Source organism: Gobius niger, assembly GCF_951799975.1.
Source record: "Gobius niger genome assembly, chromosome: 1".
Taxonomy (NCBI): domain Eukaryota; kingdom Metazoa; phylum Chordata; class Actinopteri; order Gobiiformes; family Gobiidae; genus Gobius; species Gobius niger.
Window position 1 is genome coordinate 46,701,910 of NC_136852.1, and position 17,956 is coordinate 46,719,865.

At 42.0% G+C, this 17,956-nt stretch overlaps 1 protein-coding gene across 2 annotated transcripts in view; it reads right to left on the minus strand.

The window, feature by feature from the left end:
• whrnb (whirlin b) overlaps window positions 1-17,956 on the minus strand; it is a 215,123-nt gene that overhangs the window by 37,299 nt on the left and 159,868 nt on the right. For both annotated transcript variants that reach the window (XR_013793441.1, XM_079567260.1), the window contains exon 5: window positions 15,355-15,394. Coding sequence is in view for 1 of the 2 variants with exons in the window: in XM_079567260.1 (XP_079423386.1) it covers window positions 15,355-15,394 (40 nt within the window). In the remaining variant the exon portion in view is untranslated. The remainder of the gene's footprint in view (window positions 1-15,354; window positions 15,395-17,956) is intronic.

Below are 17,956 nucleotides of genomic sequence, written 5' to 3' on the forward strand. Positions count from 1 at the left end.
ACTGTCATTGTGTCCTTGGGCAAGACACGTCACCCACCTCGCCTCCATTGTCTGCGCACATTTGAGTATGAGTGCCTTTGAGTTCCTTTATGTATGAGGAAAAGCGCTATACAAGTTGAGACCATTTACCATATCGGAGCACGGGTGGAATTGAATGGCCAATTTCTGCCCACGGGCCCGTCTTTGGGCACCTCTGGGATACAACATGTGTTGGATCGAAAGGGCGTATATTTAAATCTGGTGCTGACTGGTAAGATACTCATCGTGACCTTGGGAAAGACAACCAGGGGGAAGGAAGTATGTTTTGGGAAGCACAATTTTTCACCTTTTTAGCCGTTTTCTGGCAGACAATAAACTTATAACATACAGATAAAGTCAAGTCTAAATCGCGCCCATGTGGATGCTTTTCACAGCAGATCAGGGAAAAAAATGGCAGTTGTAGCTAGCCTTAGCATGTAGCAAGAAGCATCATGTTAGCATTCCCTGTTATTTATGTATTTATAGGCTGTTGGACTACTTTGCTCCTCTCCATATCTTTATTGGGTGCAAAACAATTTTCATGATTCATGCAAGCCAAGGTGAGGCCACGCCCCCTTGTATCTATGGTGCTTTGCCTAAAAAATGTGGTGAGTGATTGCTGGTGGTCAGAGAGACCAGCCACACTTCTGTCAGTCTACCCCAGGGCAGCTGTGGCTTCATGTAGATTAACATCACCAAGGCACCCTTTCCATTAATAGCTGGAGAATGACCCTCCACACAATCCTGGAATCCAAACTGAGACCAGATTACTTTGTCTAAAGCTTTGATTTGTACTCTAGGCCATAACAGCAGCAGACGAATGGGATATGAATTGATTTATTGTACAGCAAACTAAATAACAAATGCTTAATGAAGAATAATTTGTTAATTGTTTCCATAATTGTTTTGACATTCAGATAATGGACACTTTCTTTCCCCCCTCATTAGGGCAAAGTAGTTTCTAAAGTTGTAGTTGATGTACAACTCGCACACACTGAACTTATTGCTGTGTTTATGCTTTATTTACCCCTAACTACGTGTATTGACTTTGACAGACTTCCTTGTTTTTCCTCGATTCTGTTTATTGAACTTCACATTCATTACTGAAACATCTGCTCCTGTCAATGCGCTGCTCTTTTGCTAATAGAGGTATATGAGGAGAGAGACGCGGGCCAAATACAATATCCCCTGTACTCACTCGAAATGAACCAGGAACATCTGTGCAGTGTGTTATAATGCCAGGGCTCATCAGAGACAAACAGTTTTCTATGTTAAAATATTGAGCCCTTGTCAAAAATATCAAATCTGTTCTGTTTCGTTTAGTCACATTGGTTTTGGGTTTAACAGGACAAACTACTGATGTATTCATACGGGAAAATTCAACTCGTTCAGTCAGCGAATAAATTATACTATTGTCAGGTTGCTTTGTTGACTTTTTTGTGCTGCAAAATGGATTTGAATCCAACATAAAAAAACATTTTTCAAGTCTCAGAATGATAAATCTAGCCAGACAACTCCTGAATTATAACCCGCTGTATTATTTATACACAGGGACATACAGTAAGTCTGGTTTGCTTGCCGTCGTTCCCTGCTCGAACAAAACTCTAACCTGGGCAATAAGATTTGTTCATTTGCAGTCACGTGTTGTTCGTGATGTGGAAGTCCCCTCGATAACAATCCGCAGATGGTGCACGGGAGAGTTCCGATCAGCAATAAATTACCAAAAACACATCAACAGAAGGTGAGTTTTGTGATTTATAACCCAGTTCAAAAATGTAATGTCAATAACAGTGTTTTTGGCAGCCCTTTTAGTTTTAGTCATTTCTAAAAGTTTTAGTCAGTTGTCCATCATGGACAACACCTCCCACCCACTGCACGGGACTGTAGAAGAGCTGTGCAGCTCTCTCAGTGGCAGACTGAGACACCCTCAGTGCAGGACGGAGCGCTACTGCAAAGCCTTCATCCCCACTGCTGTCAGACTGTACAATAAGACTGTGAAGTAACGCCGACTGTAACAAGTGAATTTCTCCTTTGTGAGATTAATAAAGGTTTATCTTATCTTATCTTATCTTATCTTAAATTGAAAAGGTTTTAGTCAAATTTTAGTCAGATTCATTGTAAAAAGCAGGCTAATAATTAATTTCGATAAGTATTGGAAATTGGGAGAAAGAATAATAATCTCTTGGGTTTATGTAGCTTTTGAGAAACAGATTACACTATAATAGGCTCGAGAGCTCGTCGTACGAAGCCCCAAAACAACAACTCAACATTATTCGCCTTCGCCATCTTGCTCGTCCAATAAAGTAATTTAACCTTAATTTCAGGTTGTGGTCGAGTAAACCAATCAACTCATTGCTGATTGGTTTACTCGACATCCTGTTTGCTCCGCTTTAGAAATGCAGTTGATGCCAGACTTTTCCAGACAATGATATATTTGTCTCAAATCCATTGGTGGTTTGGACGAATCGCCTTATAGTATTGCTGTAAGTGGACGGGTTTTACTTTTGCTGATCGTAACAAAGGCTTTTATTGATACAAGTGCATTTAAAACTAAATATTGTTGCTTCATAATCAAAGCTCTTTGTTGTTCGGCTGGTTTTGAGACAGGAGCCATTTCAGACTGGACTGTGTGCTGTATTTAATGCAATATCACTTTGGTCACGTTCTATGTTTGAACTCCTTTGTAGGGGAAGATTTGAATAGGTTTTATATACACTGACAATAAAATTGGAAATGATTACTCTACCATCTCTTGCGCTGCCTTTCCGAGGTTCTTTCATTTCTAAATCCACAAAAATACGATCTGTCTTTTCAAGCCAAAAAATGTGGCAGCATAACTGTGAGAGAGCAGGTTTTAGATTTGCCGACATCTGCGCCCCGCTATAGCCGAGCAGATGCTACAGCTGTGTCTCAGAACTGGACTGATGAAATGAGGCTTATCCCGGCAGCAATGAAAAAAATAAAATAAGGTTTTGTTTTGTTCCAGGATTTATTAATGATGATTTTACCTGCACTCACTGACTTCCCACTGGCTGCGCTCTCGATAAGTCTTTAATAACCTCATGTTTCTATATAAATCTGAAGGACGTCTCCCCCAATGGTGTGAACATTTGACGACATTTCATGCTGTGTAATTTTGTAATACACGCCAATTTTACGAGCATAACTTGAACTTTGTTGTCAAGTCTCCGCTGTCTTTGAGCGCTGACCTCCACATCCCGTCATCAGCAGTCTTGCCTCTTTCACTTTGATCCAGTCTCCAGAGGTCAGGCCGTAATTAATTAACAACTCTTTTTCCTATCAAGCATTTCTTATAAGTCCTCGAACGAGAGGAAGACAGCCGCATTGTACTCAAGCGTGGCGTAGTTGTACAGTTCTTACTCCCTTGTCCCTCACAACAAGGTCAAGGGGTGTTGTGGCTTATTCCATGTCCTTCTATACAGAGTGAACCAGTCAGGAAAGTGTGGAAACTGTTGCTTTTTGTTTTCCAAAACATGTGCAGAGTTGAAGAAAAAAAGACTACTTGCAGCCACCATTGTTAATGTCTTGTTAATGTCACTGGATTTGCTGCATCTCCCACAGCGCTCCCCACCAGGGTGTCATCGGTCCAGCCCGAAATGTCTGTAGATCAGCGCCAAATGGTCTGTATATGGAGTACGTCAAGAAGGTTAGTTTAATCGGCCAGAGCCGGTGCTGGCCCTTCTGGGGCCCTAAACGAAAATCCAGACGGGGGCCCATACAGTTCGCATCCCAAGGGTATTCGATGAGGAGCGAATCCATTTACGGTCAAAAAACAGTTCCACTGTGCAGTAAAGCAGGGCAGAAGTGGAACATGATGAACTCAATTCAGGCCCTGCCCCTCTGTGTGAGAACCACTAACCCCTAAGCCACTGTCAGATTAGGGTTTAGGACTACTATCGTCTATTTCCCCCACTTTTTAAGATGGTAAATGGTCACATTCTCTCACCTCTGGTTCCACATTTTGGGAACCGCTGATTTAAAACTAACAACTGCTCTTGATGGTTATTCCTGTCTTACCACTGAGAATTACTCTGGCAGTAATTCGTTTTACATCAAGCACATTCAGAGAACCAGAGTTACTGAAGGTAACCGTGTGGATTAAACTCCCCTTTGAGACAGCGTTTTTGTCTCTCTTCTACTCGCCAAACTACTGTCCTGATACTCTGCTAGAGACAACATGAAGATAGTTTAAATGAGAGTGTGGCCCCGAGTCCGTGCAGAGAAAACCTGAGACGAGCTGTGCGTGGGACACCATGCGGGAGAAAGCATGTGGCGAGGCGAACACCGGCAGACAGACCCAGTGGGGACGCGAGCGGAGAGACACTCACGTGTTGGTAGTGACAGGGGGAAGGCGGAAGGTCTCTCCTGCTGATCCACTTCAGGCAACACTCCATTTTGGTGTTGTATGTGGCGAAGTAGGCGGAGAGTGAGTGAGCGCTTTCAGAGCCAGTAGCATCACAATTAATGAATCAGCGAAACAACACCTCGCAACTTGGGTAGTCTGCATATAGATAATAACTTTAGGCTCTGCATAAAGCTACCCATTTTTGTCAGTAAGTGTCAGAAGTGAACCCTGCTAAACTTCTGTCATAATGCTAAACTCTGACTGTGTTAGCCGCTAACTGTTACAGCTGCTTCAAAACATTTGCGATCCCTGTACGTGTTGCAGTGCAATGTGAGAATGCAACCATTCCGGTCCAGCTAAATAGAGTAGCTGAGGGCACCTTCAAGTAACAATTACCTTGACTTATACCTGCCTTCAACGCTACCTCCAACCCAGAACCTAATCTTAAGTCATGAAAAGCCACCGGGAAAAAAAGCTGAAATAATTGTTGAATAAGTGTTACATCACCATCACTCTGCTAATGTACATTAAAAATCTCATTAGGCTGGGTTTTGCCAGGGCCGCAGAACAAATCAGACCCATGTTAGAAGAAAAGACAATCATTGGACAAAACATGCAGTAGAGTAACGATCTCTGACGCCAAAGTGAGAATGACTTTGTTCAAAAGATCTTAAGAATAGGAAATAGTGAGCAAAGCATCAGGATTATAGGTAGAACAGTGGTAGCATCATGCTAAACTAACTCCCTTGTATTTCATCACGATAGCCAGTTTGGTAGCGCTTTGGTTCATTGTGACTCGATGGGCCAAAATGTACGTCTGGTCAAAGAGTCTTACCAATTGCTGATTTGGCAGAACTGAAAATCTACTGATGTTCTCGAACTATGCGTCTCTAACTTTGGCCAATACCGTATCTCTCAAATCAATGGGCATTTTAATGGGCATTATAGACTTGGCAATGTTTCGTTCAGGCAGGTCTTAGGGTTAACAGTCATTGATGAGAAAGCACAGGTCTTTAAGTCTCTGTATAACTCATCTGTACCACGACAGTAAATCTTCACAGCTTTAATAGGTTTCCTCTCTGGAAGCACCTTAGCATCCTACAACTCGTATATCTGCTGTTCCATCCAGTGAATATCCCATACAATCTGGACGCTAGACATTAAAAACAGGGTTATTTTATGCCATGGTTTTCCCAGCTCTGTCTCATGACTTTTCCTCAGGACTATCAAATATGTGCTGATAATTTTATGGACTTTTCTTTCACAACAGGCCAGAGATGGCTTATATTTTGTTTGATTGACGAGGGCTTATTAGGAAATGCTTTACATCAAGGGCTTACCCAAGAGCATTACTGTGAACACAAATTGTAAATGAATGTAAGATAAACTTATATTTCTTGAAGCAACATTTGTCCTGCGTATTAATCATATCGTGAGCTATAGGTTCATTGTCAGAAGTGCAGGATGGGTATGAGTAAAACTGATACTAGATATCAGCTTGATACTGATACCAAAGCATTTTATGTTAAAATACCAATGTATTTTAACATACATTTCACACAAACATTTCTTGTAGATGTTTGGTGCAGGGGGTGGGTGACTTTCCTCAGCACTGATCGTCTGCACAGTTCACTGAGGGGGTCTGAGGTGTTTGTGTGATTTTATTGGCCTGGTTTACTCTTCTGTTGAGTTTCGCTTTGTGTTTGAGAGTGAGAAACTTGAACCAGCAGGTGATATTGTATGTGAGGATGGATTCAACGGATGAAATGTACACCAAAGATAAAAATGTCCTTGCTAATGTTGAAAGGTCTCAATTTTTGCAGGAGAGGAGTCGACATGGCATCCAAAGGACCAGCCATAACCAAGAGGGTCTAATCGCAGCCGATGGAGAGCCACGTGATCAGTGGAGCTCCACACCTCCACAGAAAAGGACGTCACCGTGTGTTGTTGATTTCTGGAGATTTTGTTTTTTTTACTCATGCAGTCCTTATATTTGAAGAGTTGAGTGGTGCTAGGCTAGTGCTAGGCTAGTGCTAGGCTAGTGCTAGGCTAGCACATGTCTATGGTATCAAGTAGCCTGCATTAAAAACCTCTTCAAAATCGTCGGGTCGTCCTCCAAACGTTGCCATATCTGATTAAAAGCTAATTTGTGAAATGTAATGCCAGCCACAGGTAAATAAACCACTGTAGATCCGTTAACCGAGCAGATCACTCCGCTGCTGCATAGCTCACAACCAGGAAGCTGATGCTGCCCAAATATAAGTTATTTGCAAAATGGTTATATTTAAAAAAAATATTCAATCAACACATACATTTATATCAGTAGTCTGGTGTTATAACTGATTTGCCTCAGGTGCACTATGCTTGGGTCAGACTATTTTTAATGCAGGCTACTAGTTACCATAGACATGCGCTAGCCTAGCACTAGCCTAGCACCACCAAACTCTTCAAATAAAAGGACTGCATGAATTAAATATAAAAAATAAAAAAATCAACAGAAAGAAATCAACAACAAAAATGAGGCCCTGTGTCAAAAATCCTGAAATATCCCTTTAAGGTCAGGATTAGGGTTGGTTTGGAAACTAGCATTGTTCTGCGGCGGTGACGTAATCTCCTATGGAGAAGTGGCGCGCCATTGATCCCGTGCCCCTCCATCGGCTGCGTTCAGACCCTTCTCGCCATCACGGAGGGGAGCCCAGGCAAGCAGTAGAATCAAATCCAGAGCTTTCTTGCTGCGAGGTAGGGATGCTAATCACAGACAGACTGACAAACACACTGCTAACATTTGAGCTAATTAATGGGTGAAAACTCCACCCTAAGCCCTTTTGTCAACAGACATCGCCTAACGCGGATAAGCAAGGATGAACAAGGTTAGCCGTTCACCCCATCACATGATTACATTAGCCCATATACTGCTTTATTGATGCCTGTATGTGTCCCATCGGGTCGTAAATACAGTCTCAGGGAGGGGTTGTTAGCCAGACTGACAGCTGCCGGGCCTGTCATTGCCAGTCCCGGTGCCGCCGGTTACTTCGACTTCGGCCCATTAAAATAAATGAGAAAGTGCTTTTTCCATGGCTCAGCAGCTACTGTAGCGTCTGGGTTCACCTTGAAGGATAAGTGGACTGTAAGCTTCAGCCGGGTTTGGAAATGGTTCACAATAGACCACTGCAAAGTGTCAGAAATCGTCTGCTTCAGTTTTTTACCCACTGGATAAACAAGTTAGGAGTAAACTTAAAGTGGGGATATCTTGGCTGATCTTTTCAACCACATCGTGATTACTCTCTTGCCTTTAATTCATCGGAAAAGAGCTTCAAACATGTGCAAATGACTTATAAAAACATTTCAGGCATTATCTATCAGGAAACAACATTGCAACAAGCTTTAAGATATTGAATATGAATAAATTAGACAGTGTGTTTCAGTATAGTATTACAAGTAACTGAAATGTGGAGACTATGGGCCTGATCTTTCACATGGTGTAACAACAACAACAAGTTGGAGTCTTGCGTACCAACGACGGTGCACCAATGCTTCCGCCGGTCGCCTGAGGGCGTCGCTTAGAGAAGAAAGGGGTCGGCGTGATGTGCTACAAACAACACAAACTACAACGAGCGCTTCCTCTTCGCTCTCCTGTTCACTCCCCTCTTCTTTACATTAAAGGGGCCAGATGCAAGTTAGCCATTTTATACTCACTACTGCCACCTCAGGCCATGCGTGTAACTGCACCTTCTATATTAAGCTCGTGCATGACGGCACTTCGGACCCAAATTAACACCTTTTTGAGTGACAGTGCAGGATTTTAGAGGCAGCTGTGGTAAATATGTCTGGGCTCATTCTACACCTTAGGACATTGTTGAAACATTTAGGGGGAGGAAAATACTTAATTTTAACATTCTTAAACTCCTTTAACTTTGTGCATCTTATTAAGCGCTCGCAGAACAAACCATTTCCCTCACTGTGAATTAAACACTGTCCATCTCGGGTAAAAGCAAAATAGTGGGCAGCGATGGCACTTTGATGGAGCATACGCCCTTGGAAAGTTTGTGGTTTGATCCCTGTGCTGTTGAATAAGCGGGATGTCATTTTATGTATTCTATTAAACATATGAGGCTACAAGGCTAATGTAATTGTTCATTCTACTCGATGCATCATTTGCTATTTGAGTGAATGTTCAATAAATGTCACGACCTCCGAAGCATTTGAAAGATGGAAGTCCAAATTTCTTTGGAAATTTCAAAAAGACCAATTTGTGTCTCTCTGGTCTGTGGTTTGCGTTTCGGGCCGACCTCCAAAAGCTCCTGCAATACAAAAGATGCAATTGTACAAATGACCATTGCCTAAAGTTACATCATGTCTCCACGACAACCATTTAGAAATGGTTATCTTTGTTATTGTATTGTTTCTTTTCCCCCTCTCACATTTTGGCTTGTCCGTTTAAAATAACCACTGTGTATAGCAATCAAAGCACATTTAAAGCACATACAGGAAAACTGCATTCACCCGCAGGCAGACGCTTTCTGTTCATAATTGATTTTCTACAGTCATCATCTGACCTACACACACTGCGGCTTCTTTGAATGCAAATAGAAAAGGCAAGAAACTCTTTGTTCAAAAGTGTCTATTGAAGTGCCTCTGGTCAAAGCAAATTTGTTTTCCTTTTGCTTGTCAAACATTTTGAAATAGATGAAAGATTTTTCACTTTTACAGTGAATGAAATGTGTGGCACAGTCGACTGCTCAAGATTTAAATCGTAAAAGAAGACAGAGGAGTTAGTACAGAGGAAGGACAATGATGAAATGAACTAATCACAACAGCATAATATAAGTGCTCGTTTTAAAATATTTGCTTCAAAGATGTTTCTATGGATCATGGACACTCTCTTTACGATTGCAATTAGGTACACGTTATTGCCCTGATTGGAGAAAGTGTTCGAGGGTGTCCTTCAGTGCTGCACCCTGAGGAACCGCCTGTAAAAATGTGTAGGAATCAAACCCGCAAAGTATTTGCTGTTGGGCAGAGGCTCCAACCACTTAGTCATTGTGCTGCCATGGCAACAAGGCAGGGACTGTAGACTGAGGAATAGTGATTGATACAACTATTTGCTTAAAGGTGCATTATGGAACTTTTATGTGGGGGAAAAAAAAAGTTCTATTATTGCATATTTGGGATTTTAGAGGCAGTTGTTCACCACAACTGCCTCTAAAATCCTGCACTGTCACTCAAAAAGGTGTTAATTCGGGTCCGAAATGCCGTCATGCACAAGCTTGATATATAAGCTGCAGTTACACAGATGACCTGAGGTGGCAGCAGTGAGTAAAATGGCTAACTTGCATAGACCCTTTAAATTTGAGAAGTATACATTTCATTCATTTCTTTATTTGGTCGGGACAGTTAATGAACATAAATGGGGCTAATGCCTGTAAGCATGCCACACTGTGTTGTGGCCCTGATTTCAAGACCACATTTTTATTGACCTAAAGTGGATCTATGTATTTTAGTCAAATTAAGCCAATGATCAAAGTAGTACCCAAAGCAACCCTAATAAATGAGATTTTAAAATGTCTTCTGTAATTGACAATACACTGCATTGCACATGTTTCTCCAATGTGGTTTCACCCCCAAAAAATGGCACATAAACCGAAACATTGCAATCCGAGAACCCTCTCTATTTATTCCTGCTCAGCCCGGAACAATGTATTTGGCCCGTCGGCGAGTTTGTCACTCCCCATACCCGCAAAAAACCAACTCCTCAACAGATTGCTCACACTTGCACAAACTCTAAACAATATCCCCCTTTTAGCGGCCCAGTATATTCCGAGCACGGCGTCTCCATCGCTCGGTTAAAATGCAGGGGAGTGTGTCCCAATGCGATTTACAGGCAGGCGGTATCAGAGCGCACCAGCTGCATGACTTCACAGACTAAGTTTATTAGCGAATGCTCCGTCCTCAGCACTTCTGCGCGCCGCCTTCGAGAGTCTGAGAGTTAAGCTAACGACAGGCCGCGCCGCTGTTCTGTCAGGATCTATCAACGTGACGGATTGGAGGCTTCCACAGGATTTGTATCTAAAACAATGTCAGCAGCGGAGGGTGGTTGCTACTTTTAAAACGCCGGCAGAGGTGCACTGCTCTTCAAATTGGCAAGAATAGCTAAGATATTTTTTTTTTTTCCCCAGGCAGTGCATATGTGTGTTTAAGTGAAGCGGCTGAGTCATCATAGAAGAAATAAGTGGAGGAACATTATATTCAGTGGAACGGATACCTTCAGAAGACAGTGTTAGCAACTGTCAGTTCACGGCGCTCTCGATTTCAATGACTGCGGTTCCGTGGAGCTCGCAAATAGAACAGCAGGGCGTGTGCCTTTGTGTTAGAGAGGCATGTTTGAACACTTCTATGAGACAATGGCAACGCACGCACACGGGAGACCAAGGCTGTTTAACGATGGGAGTTCTTTGTAGGTTTTCCATCCCAAGAAAGCACCAGTTGCTTCTAGGCCTGCGGCAGGGATAGAATGAATGCAAATAGTTGTGTTTTTATTTAATTGAAAATGGTGGTGAGATGGAATAAAAGAGGCCTCTCTCCATGAGGCCACCTAATTACCTAATCGCTTATGAGACCTCCCAATAGGGCTGCTGTGGCAACTGCAAAAGTCACACTGCGCTATTGAAAATCATACCGTATGAGGGAGAAAGCAGGTATTTTTTATAGTAATAAGAGTTAAAAAAAAGAACTAACTCTGTAACACTGAATACGTTAAAAACAAGGTTATTTTTATAGGCATTTTGAGCATCTATATGTGTGAGTCAAGTGTGAGAACCGGCCTCTTGTTCTGTAGATTGTAACATAGTACTGTTTTAACTTTGTAACTAAGTAACTTGTTTACCTTAATAAATCCTTTCTGTAGTAGGGAGTAATACAAGTGTTTATGGGATGATTGGGGAGTCTACAGTTTTGGAGGAGAGACATCCACAATTCTAAACCAGTGTGCTGATCCGAAAAACAATATAGTGGAAAAGTGGAAAGGAGATCCGCACAACTGTAAATGCTCACCAGGCTTTATTGTGCACACCGGCAGAGTGACGTTTCGGGGTCTTAGCCCTTCATCAGACTGATTGGGGGGTCTTTCATCTCCCCCTGGTGTCTCTGGCCAGAAAACCACCCTTGCAACTTTCCCTGCCACCGGGTCGGAGGTGCAATACACACTAACGGAATCACAAAGATGAAGCGAACAGGCTAACGGGCAAAGCTAGCTGCAGGCTAGCGCCGCTTAAACAGTATTTACAGCCAAGTTTGAGTGAAAAAGTAATTGGGTGAACAATATCCCTCTCTCCCCTTTGTCTTTTCTGTCAGCGTAGTGTTTACTCTCACGGACAATTAATGAGTAAAAAAAATGCAGCATGCTACGACACCTGCAGTGACGGTTATGGCCGCTAGGGGCATGAGTTACTTAGTACTGCTTAAAAAAAAACACAAAAAAACAAACATGTCCTGCATGTTTGGCTTACTTGGTTCAGGCAACATGTCACATGTATGGACAGAAAAGAAATCAAAAAGCTCCCTCCTCTGCACCATAAGCCAAAGCATCAACAAATGCACGAGCACTTTCACGCAGAGAGGGAACAAGGCATTGTGCTGAATATTGTTGCTATTTTATTTTTATTAGCTCTACCCCAAAATGTAGCCCATTAGATATTTATAAGCAACACCGCACTTCACCGCACACCGCTGTGCAATTACCGCAGGGAAATTCCTTCACCGCAGCCGCCTGACCTCCCAAACTCTTTGAAAAAAATAACTTGGGGGTGTGTCATTTAGTACTAGGGGTGGCGATATATATATATATATATATCTTTTTTTAAACGACAACATGGCCCATAAACCTAAAGATTTCTCTTATGGGTGGGTGTTCGTTAGGTTTTATCTTACCTATTATATCAAATAACCTTAATTGTTTTACTTAAGTTTAAACAAGATTTCAATTATAGTTCATTTGGACAAAGTTAACAGTAACATAACAGTCTATACAGTCAAAAATGAATAAACATCTTCAACATCAGAGCTACATTTGGTCCATTTTCTCCGGTTTTGGTCATTTTGCGGGGGAGCTTTGCAAACTCAAGTCAGGACTAAAAACAACAAAGAACTTCGTGTAATGGAAAACCCTGGACCGTTAAACAAATGTAAATGATAGATCAGTGTGAGGGTCTGGTTTCTGTCATTAAAGTCACACTTACGATCAAGTTCTCATCTGTAGTATTTGAAAAGCAAGTCAGAGAGCAGCTAGAGACGTCAAATTGTAATTTTAGAATCCTCTGATTTGTTATATCTAGATGTGCAAGAATATGAATGAGCAGTGAATGAACACCGGGAGCAAGTGCTTTAAGAAGCTTGAAAAGTATGCAAAAAAAATTGTAATCCATTCGTAACCATGAATTTCAAAACCAATGCCCTGAAAGATGCACGACTAAACACAGCATGTTTGTGAGGTGTGATTCCAAGTTTAATATTGTAAGGAGTACACAACAAAAAAAAACTAACGTGCAACACAAAAAACGCCCCGGTGAGTCCAAGCGCGAGTTATTGTCCTCTAGCCCGAGTCGTTCCATCATTTCAATGGTCTGAATCGAGTCCTCAGAGACAGGTCAAATCCCTCAAAAAGAGTCCGCGGCCGGTGTTGATGCTTATGGTTCTGCATCGCAAACACTTCTGGCCTCGCACTCGGGACTAAACGGACTCCAAATCTCCACACATTAACATTTTATGAGTGCAACTGTGGACCCAGGACAGAGAGATATGAGGTGGTCTGGGAGTTTATTGCTGAGTTTGGATTCACTCGGCCCCAGAGCGAGGTCGCTTTATGGCACCGTGCTCCAGGAAAGCAGCAAATTACTTCTGGAAACTATGATGATTTCAACAAAAGTTTGCATTTTTATAGGCTTTTGATGCGCAGTCAACCGATTTAACACACGACGGATGGACTCGGTTGGAATGGAGAGGAGTCGGCAAAAGTTCTTGAACTGTCCTCTGTGCTGGGGTGTTTTGAAGTCGAGGACATTTCATCTCAAGAGGCTTCATTAGCAAATACCAGCGGCACAGTACATTTGTATTAGTGCTTGTGCTTCTCAGATCGAAGGTCCCGGGTTCGATCCATGACCTTTCTGTGTGGAGTTTCCATGTTCTCCGTGTTTCCCCTCCACTAAAAACATGTACATTGGCCAGAATGAATGAGAGTGTGTGAGAGTGTGCGAGTGAGTGGCAGCCCGGCTTCCCTCGGTCTATCCCAGTACAGTACAATGAACTATAACTACAGTGTGGAGCTTTGAGAAACTTGGTAACACAAGCTAGTAAAGCGCAACACAAGCCTGGAATCTAGAAGGAGGAAGTTCATCTGTAATTGATAACTTCAAATCATAAAAACGGCGCCCAAGAAGTGACTTCCTGTTTCAATCCAGCACACCAAAATAAAAGCACCATCTTATTCATTAGTTCAGCAGTTCATTAGCTTAAAGAAATAGGCCACCGTTTTTACATACTGAGATATGTTCTTACCTTAGCTTTGACGAGTTCTTTAGGACCTGTCTGGTCTTCCCCCGTGCCTTCAGTCACGTAAACACAGCGCAGACGGCGTTAGCATTTAGTCTCTCCCCCTCTCCACTATAGCTCCAAAACAGGTCAAGATAGAAGCTACCAAGCTCTTCCACGTTTTCCCTATTTAAATATGGTTACGTGAAGTGTTACACTACAAAGTATAATTACACAAAATTAAACAGTGTGGATTTTCTAAACGGATAAAAGGGGGAAATATATTGTAAGGCGTAATATACGCGCAGTGATATCTTCACTTTACTGTGCGGATGCCAAGCTACTCCTGGTATTATTACGCGATACAATATAGCACCCCGTTTTATCCGCTTAGAAAATCCACATTGTTTAATTTTGTGTTATTATACTTTGTAGTGTAACACTTCACGTAACCATATTTAAATAGGGAAAACGTGGAAGAGCTTGGTAGCTTAATGCTAACGCCGTCTGCGCTGTGTTTATGAGATTGAAGGCACGGGTGAAGACCAGACAGGTCCTAAAGAACTCGTCAAAGCTAAGGTAAGAACAAATCTCAGTATGTAAAAACGCTGGCCTATTCCTTTAACTTTCTTTCTGCCTAACTATTAACAGACAAAACACTTAAAATGTGTGTATTTGATCATATTCTTGTAATATTGCAAATATCTGCTGAACTAATCAATGAGAGGAGCTGTGTGCTTTTATTTTGGCGTGCTGGATCGAAACAGGAAGTCACTTCTTGGGTGGCGTTTTTATGATTTGAAGAGTCAATAGCCTCTTGAAAGATGGATTAAGAACGTGCGTCTGTGAATGAAAGTCTCATGTGTGACTGAGAGTTTATAGAACCAGAATGGAGAAAACTTAAGGTTAATTAGTTAACTAGTGACTGGAGCGGCGTGGGCAGCCGCAGTAGAGCGCCCCGGGAACCATCTCCAGATCTTGAGCTTAGCCAGAGGCCTTTCAAACTCTACAGCTTATATGGTTGATTAGGAGATTGCAATCCTCAGAGGAAACCCATCCAGACACGGTACTAACATTAAAACTCCACACAAAAATGGCACACACAGTTTGTGAATTAAACCCGGAAGCTGCTCGACAATCGAATCACGCTCGGGACCAATTTGGAGGGATTTGGACTTTAGATAAGTTTCATAGAGACATTACCAACTGTGCGGCGTGTAGATTAACAAAATGATAAAGCAGATTCAAATTGGAAAACGAGAGTTCATTGTTTTCTTTCCGTAGTGTTAAATCCTTTTTGTCCTATAGAGTATATTTTAAAAACTGTAATATGTGGGGGAAAATGACAGATATTGCATTGTCCTATGATTTGTCGGTGCTGTCTGTGACCAACCCAAATGACCTATCTACCTGTCTAGCTAAGTGCGAGGGCGGGACACATTTCTTACCTTCCCCAGCCCCGGTGTCGTAGCTCTGGCCGACGTGGGTCTGCAAGAGAAAAAAAAACAAAGACTCACTTTCATTCATTCTTGTTTCGAGCCGCCCATAACATGATTTAGAGGCAGTTCTCAGTTGTTAATTGGAGCTGGTTGAGTTCGGCACAGTGCAGCAGTGGTCTCTGGACTGCGCCGGGTTCTTGGTTAATGAGGTGTGGAGCTGAGAGGCAGAAAGGCATAGGAAACCCTTTTACTCACTCACGCAGGCTACAAAAAAAAAAAACCCTGCCAATTCTATCAGGCGGGACAGATGGACGAGGAGGAGCTGAACACGCCGCGCTCAGGCAAAAACAATGGAGATGTCAATGGGGACTTACATGATTTATGGTTATTTAGATGAGGCTGGACATAATGAAGAATGGATAATTGTTTAATAGTTAGCTGCAAAGGTGTGAGACTTGAGTCAGACTTAAGTCCCAATTTTCAGGACTTGAGACTTACCGTACTTGACTCATGCTCCAAAATTACTTGCATTGACCTAAGACTTGCCTTTTGTGACTTGAGACTTAACTCGAGACTTGAGGCCAATAACTTGTAATTACTTGCTGTAACATTATATTTATTAGTTTAAATCGATAAAAGACAAAAGGATTCAGTGCGTAAAGCCAGGGGCATCTAATAATGGTAATCAGCCACATGCTGAAAGGCAGTAGAAAATGTGCTTTTCTTTGGACGCATTAAAACAATTTCAACAGTGATTGACGACACGCGCAGGCGTTCACACAAGTTTGCACCGCATTTAGTGGCTGTTTTATGCAGCCACAGAGCCCTGTGACAGCAGGACTGAAGACTGTGCAGAATGTACTTTGAGCAGGGGTGAATCCAAGCATTCAGGGGCTGGGGCATTATAGGGGAACACCTGACTCAGAAACGGTCAATAAAAAAAAAAAAGTTTTAAGTTCTTATTATTTTTATTATTTGTTTTTTATTATTTGTTTCATGTTTTTGTGAAGTAAACCCCCTGGGCCCCCCTGCCTTAAAGTAGTGTCCTGTTTTAACAACTTTGGTTCAGATAGGAGCATTCAAAATACATTTTCTTTTATGTGTAACTTTTCAATATTGGCTAAACTTCAAATTCAAATACATTAGATTTTGTAAACGTTTGATATCATCCTAGATTTTCCAAAGTGCAAAATTTCAAGGAAGCTCTTGCACATTTGCCTGTTTTCAAGCAGATTAAACATATTTTGAAAATAAGTTTGAAAGTTAGGCCTAACTCTGGCATGTGCGACTTGAGGTGACTTGACAAATGCTACGACTTGACTTAACCTCATGACCAATTGACTTGGACTTGACTTGAGACTTGCATTTAGTGACTTACTCCCACCTCTGCTTAGCTGCATACAATAGGGGTACTGTCTACACTGGAAAAAATGCCATCTTATCTTGAACTGTGCTTCAAATAAGACTTTTAATGCTGATTTAGAGTAGGTTAGGACATGTCTTAAAATAAGATTGCCAATGGAACAAGCATTAATTCGCTTAAAATAAGATAAATTAACTTGAAGGTTTAAAAAAAGAAAAAAAAACTTGAAATGAGACAAAATAGTCAAAGACAGGAAAAATCTGTCTAGTTCCACTGGCAATCTTATTTCGAGACGAGTCAAAACTGTATTAAAATCAGCATTAAAAGTCTTATTTCGAGCCCTTTTGGGTCATTTTTGTATAAGATTTCATTTTTTCCAGTGTAAGGTCGCTAACTCACCATCGAACTAAAGGGTGGAGTTTAACCATTTCAGAACATTCAGTTTATCATATTTGTGAATGTTAAATCAGTGCAATGTTGCTCGATCCATCAGATCATCAACAAGTCACATGAAGGCCAGCTGCACTCTGCACTCCAGAACACAGCACATTCTGGTGTGGTCCATGTGGGATTTTAACACACACTGCAGTCACTGTACTTCAAAGGCTTTTCTCAAACCATGCTGAGCTTTAAACACGTGGTTAATACATTATCATAAATGAAATAAGTCACGTATGCCCGTGTTGAAAGAGAGAGAGCAAACGATTATCTCTTTTTTGCAGGTTAATAGGGCGACAGATAGGACTTTAACTGCTCCAACTGAAGCATGAGCCCTGACGATGGTTTCTCTGACTCCGCTGCTCCTCTTGTCCCGCCCAACAAAGTTTATAGCAGCCTCCCTGTCTGTCACAGGCCAGAAACCTGTCTGTGCCTCTGCAGAATGGTTAAAAGCATGTCTCTTCCTCCGTGGCACCGCGTCTGAATTCAGCAGATCTGAATCGTGGAGCGGGGTCGAACACGTCACTACAGTCTCGGTGCGTGTTCTCTCATAGAAAACAATAGAAGCGGCTTATATTTTTACCGCGCGTCAAAGCGGCTGGATGTGCTGTGGCCTTCAGTCTTAGTCACTGGCGATAAAATGTCCAATGAAATAACACGGTCTGTGGAGTTGTGTTCAGTCTCGATCCATGCCACTAAGTCCCACCGAAAAACAGCTTCATCCATCAGGCTCTCAAGCTGAACTCGCCCCTTCCCTGACTTTTTTGTGTTGATATTCCTCGGTAAATAACTCTGAAGGGAAAAGCAAAA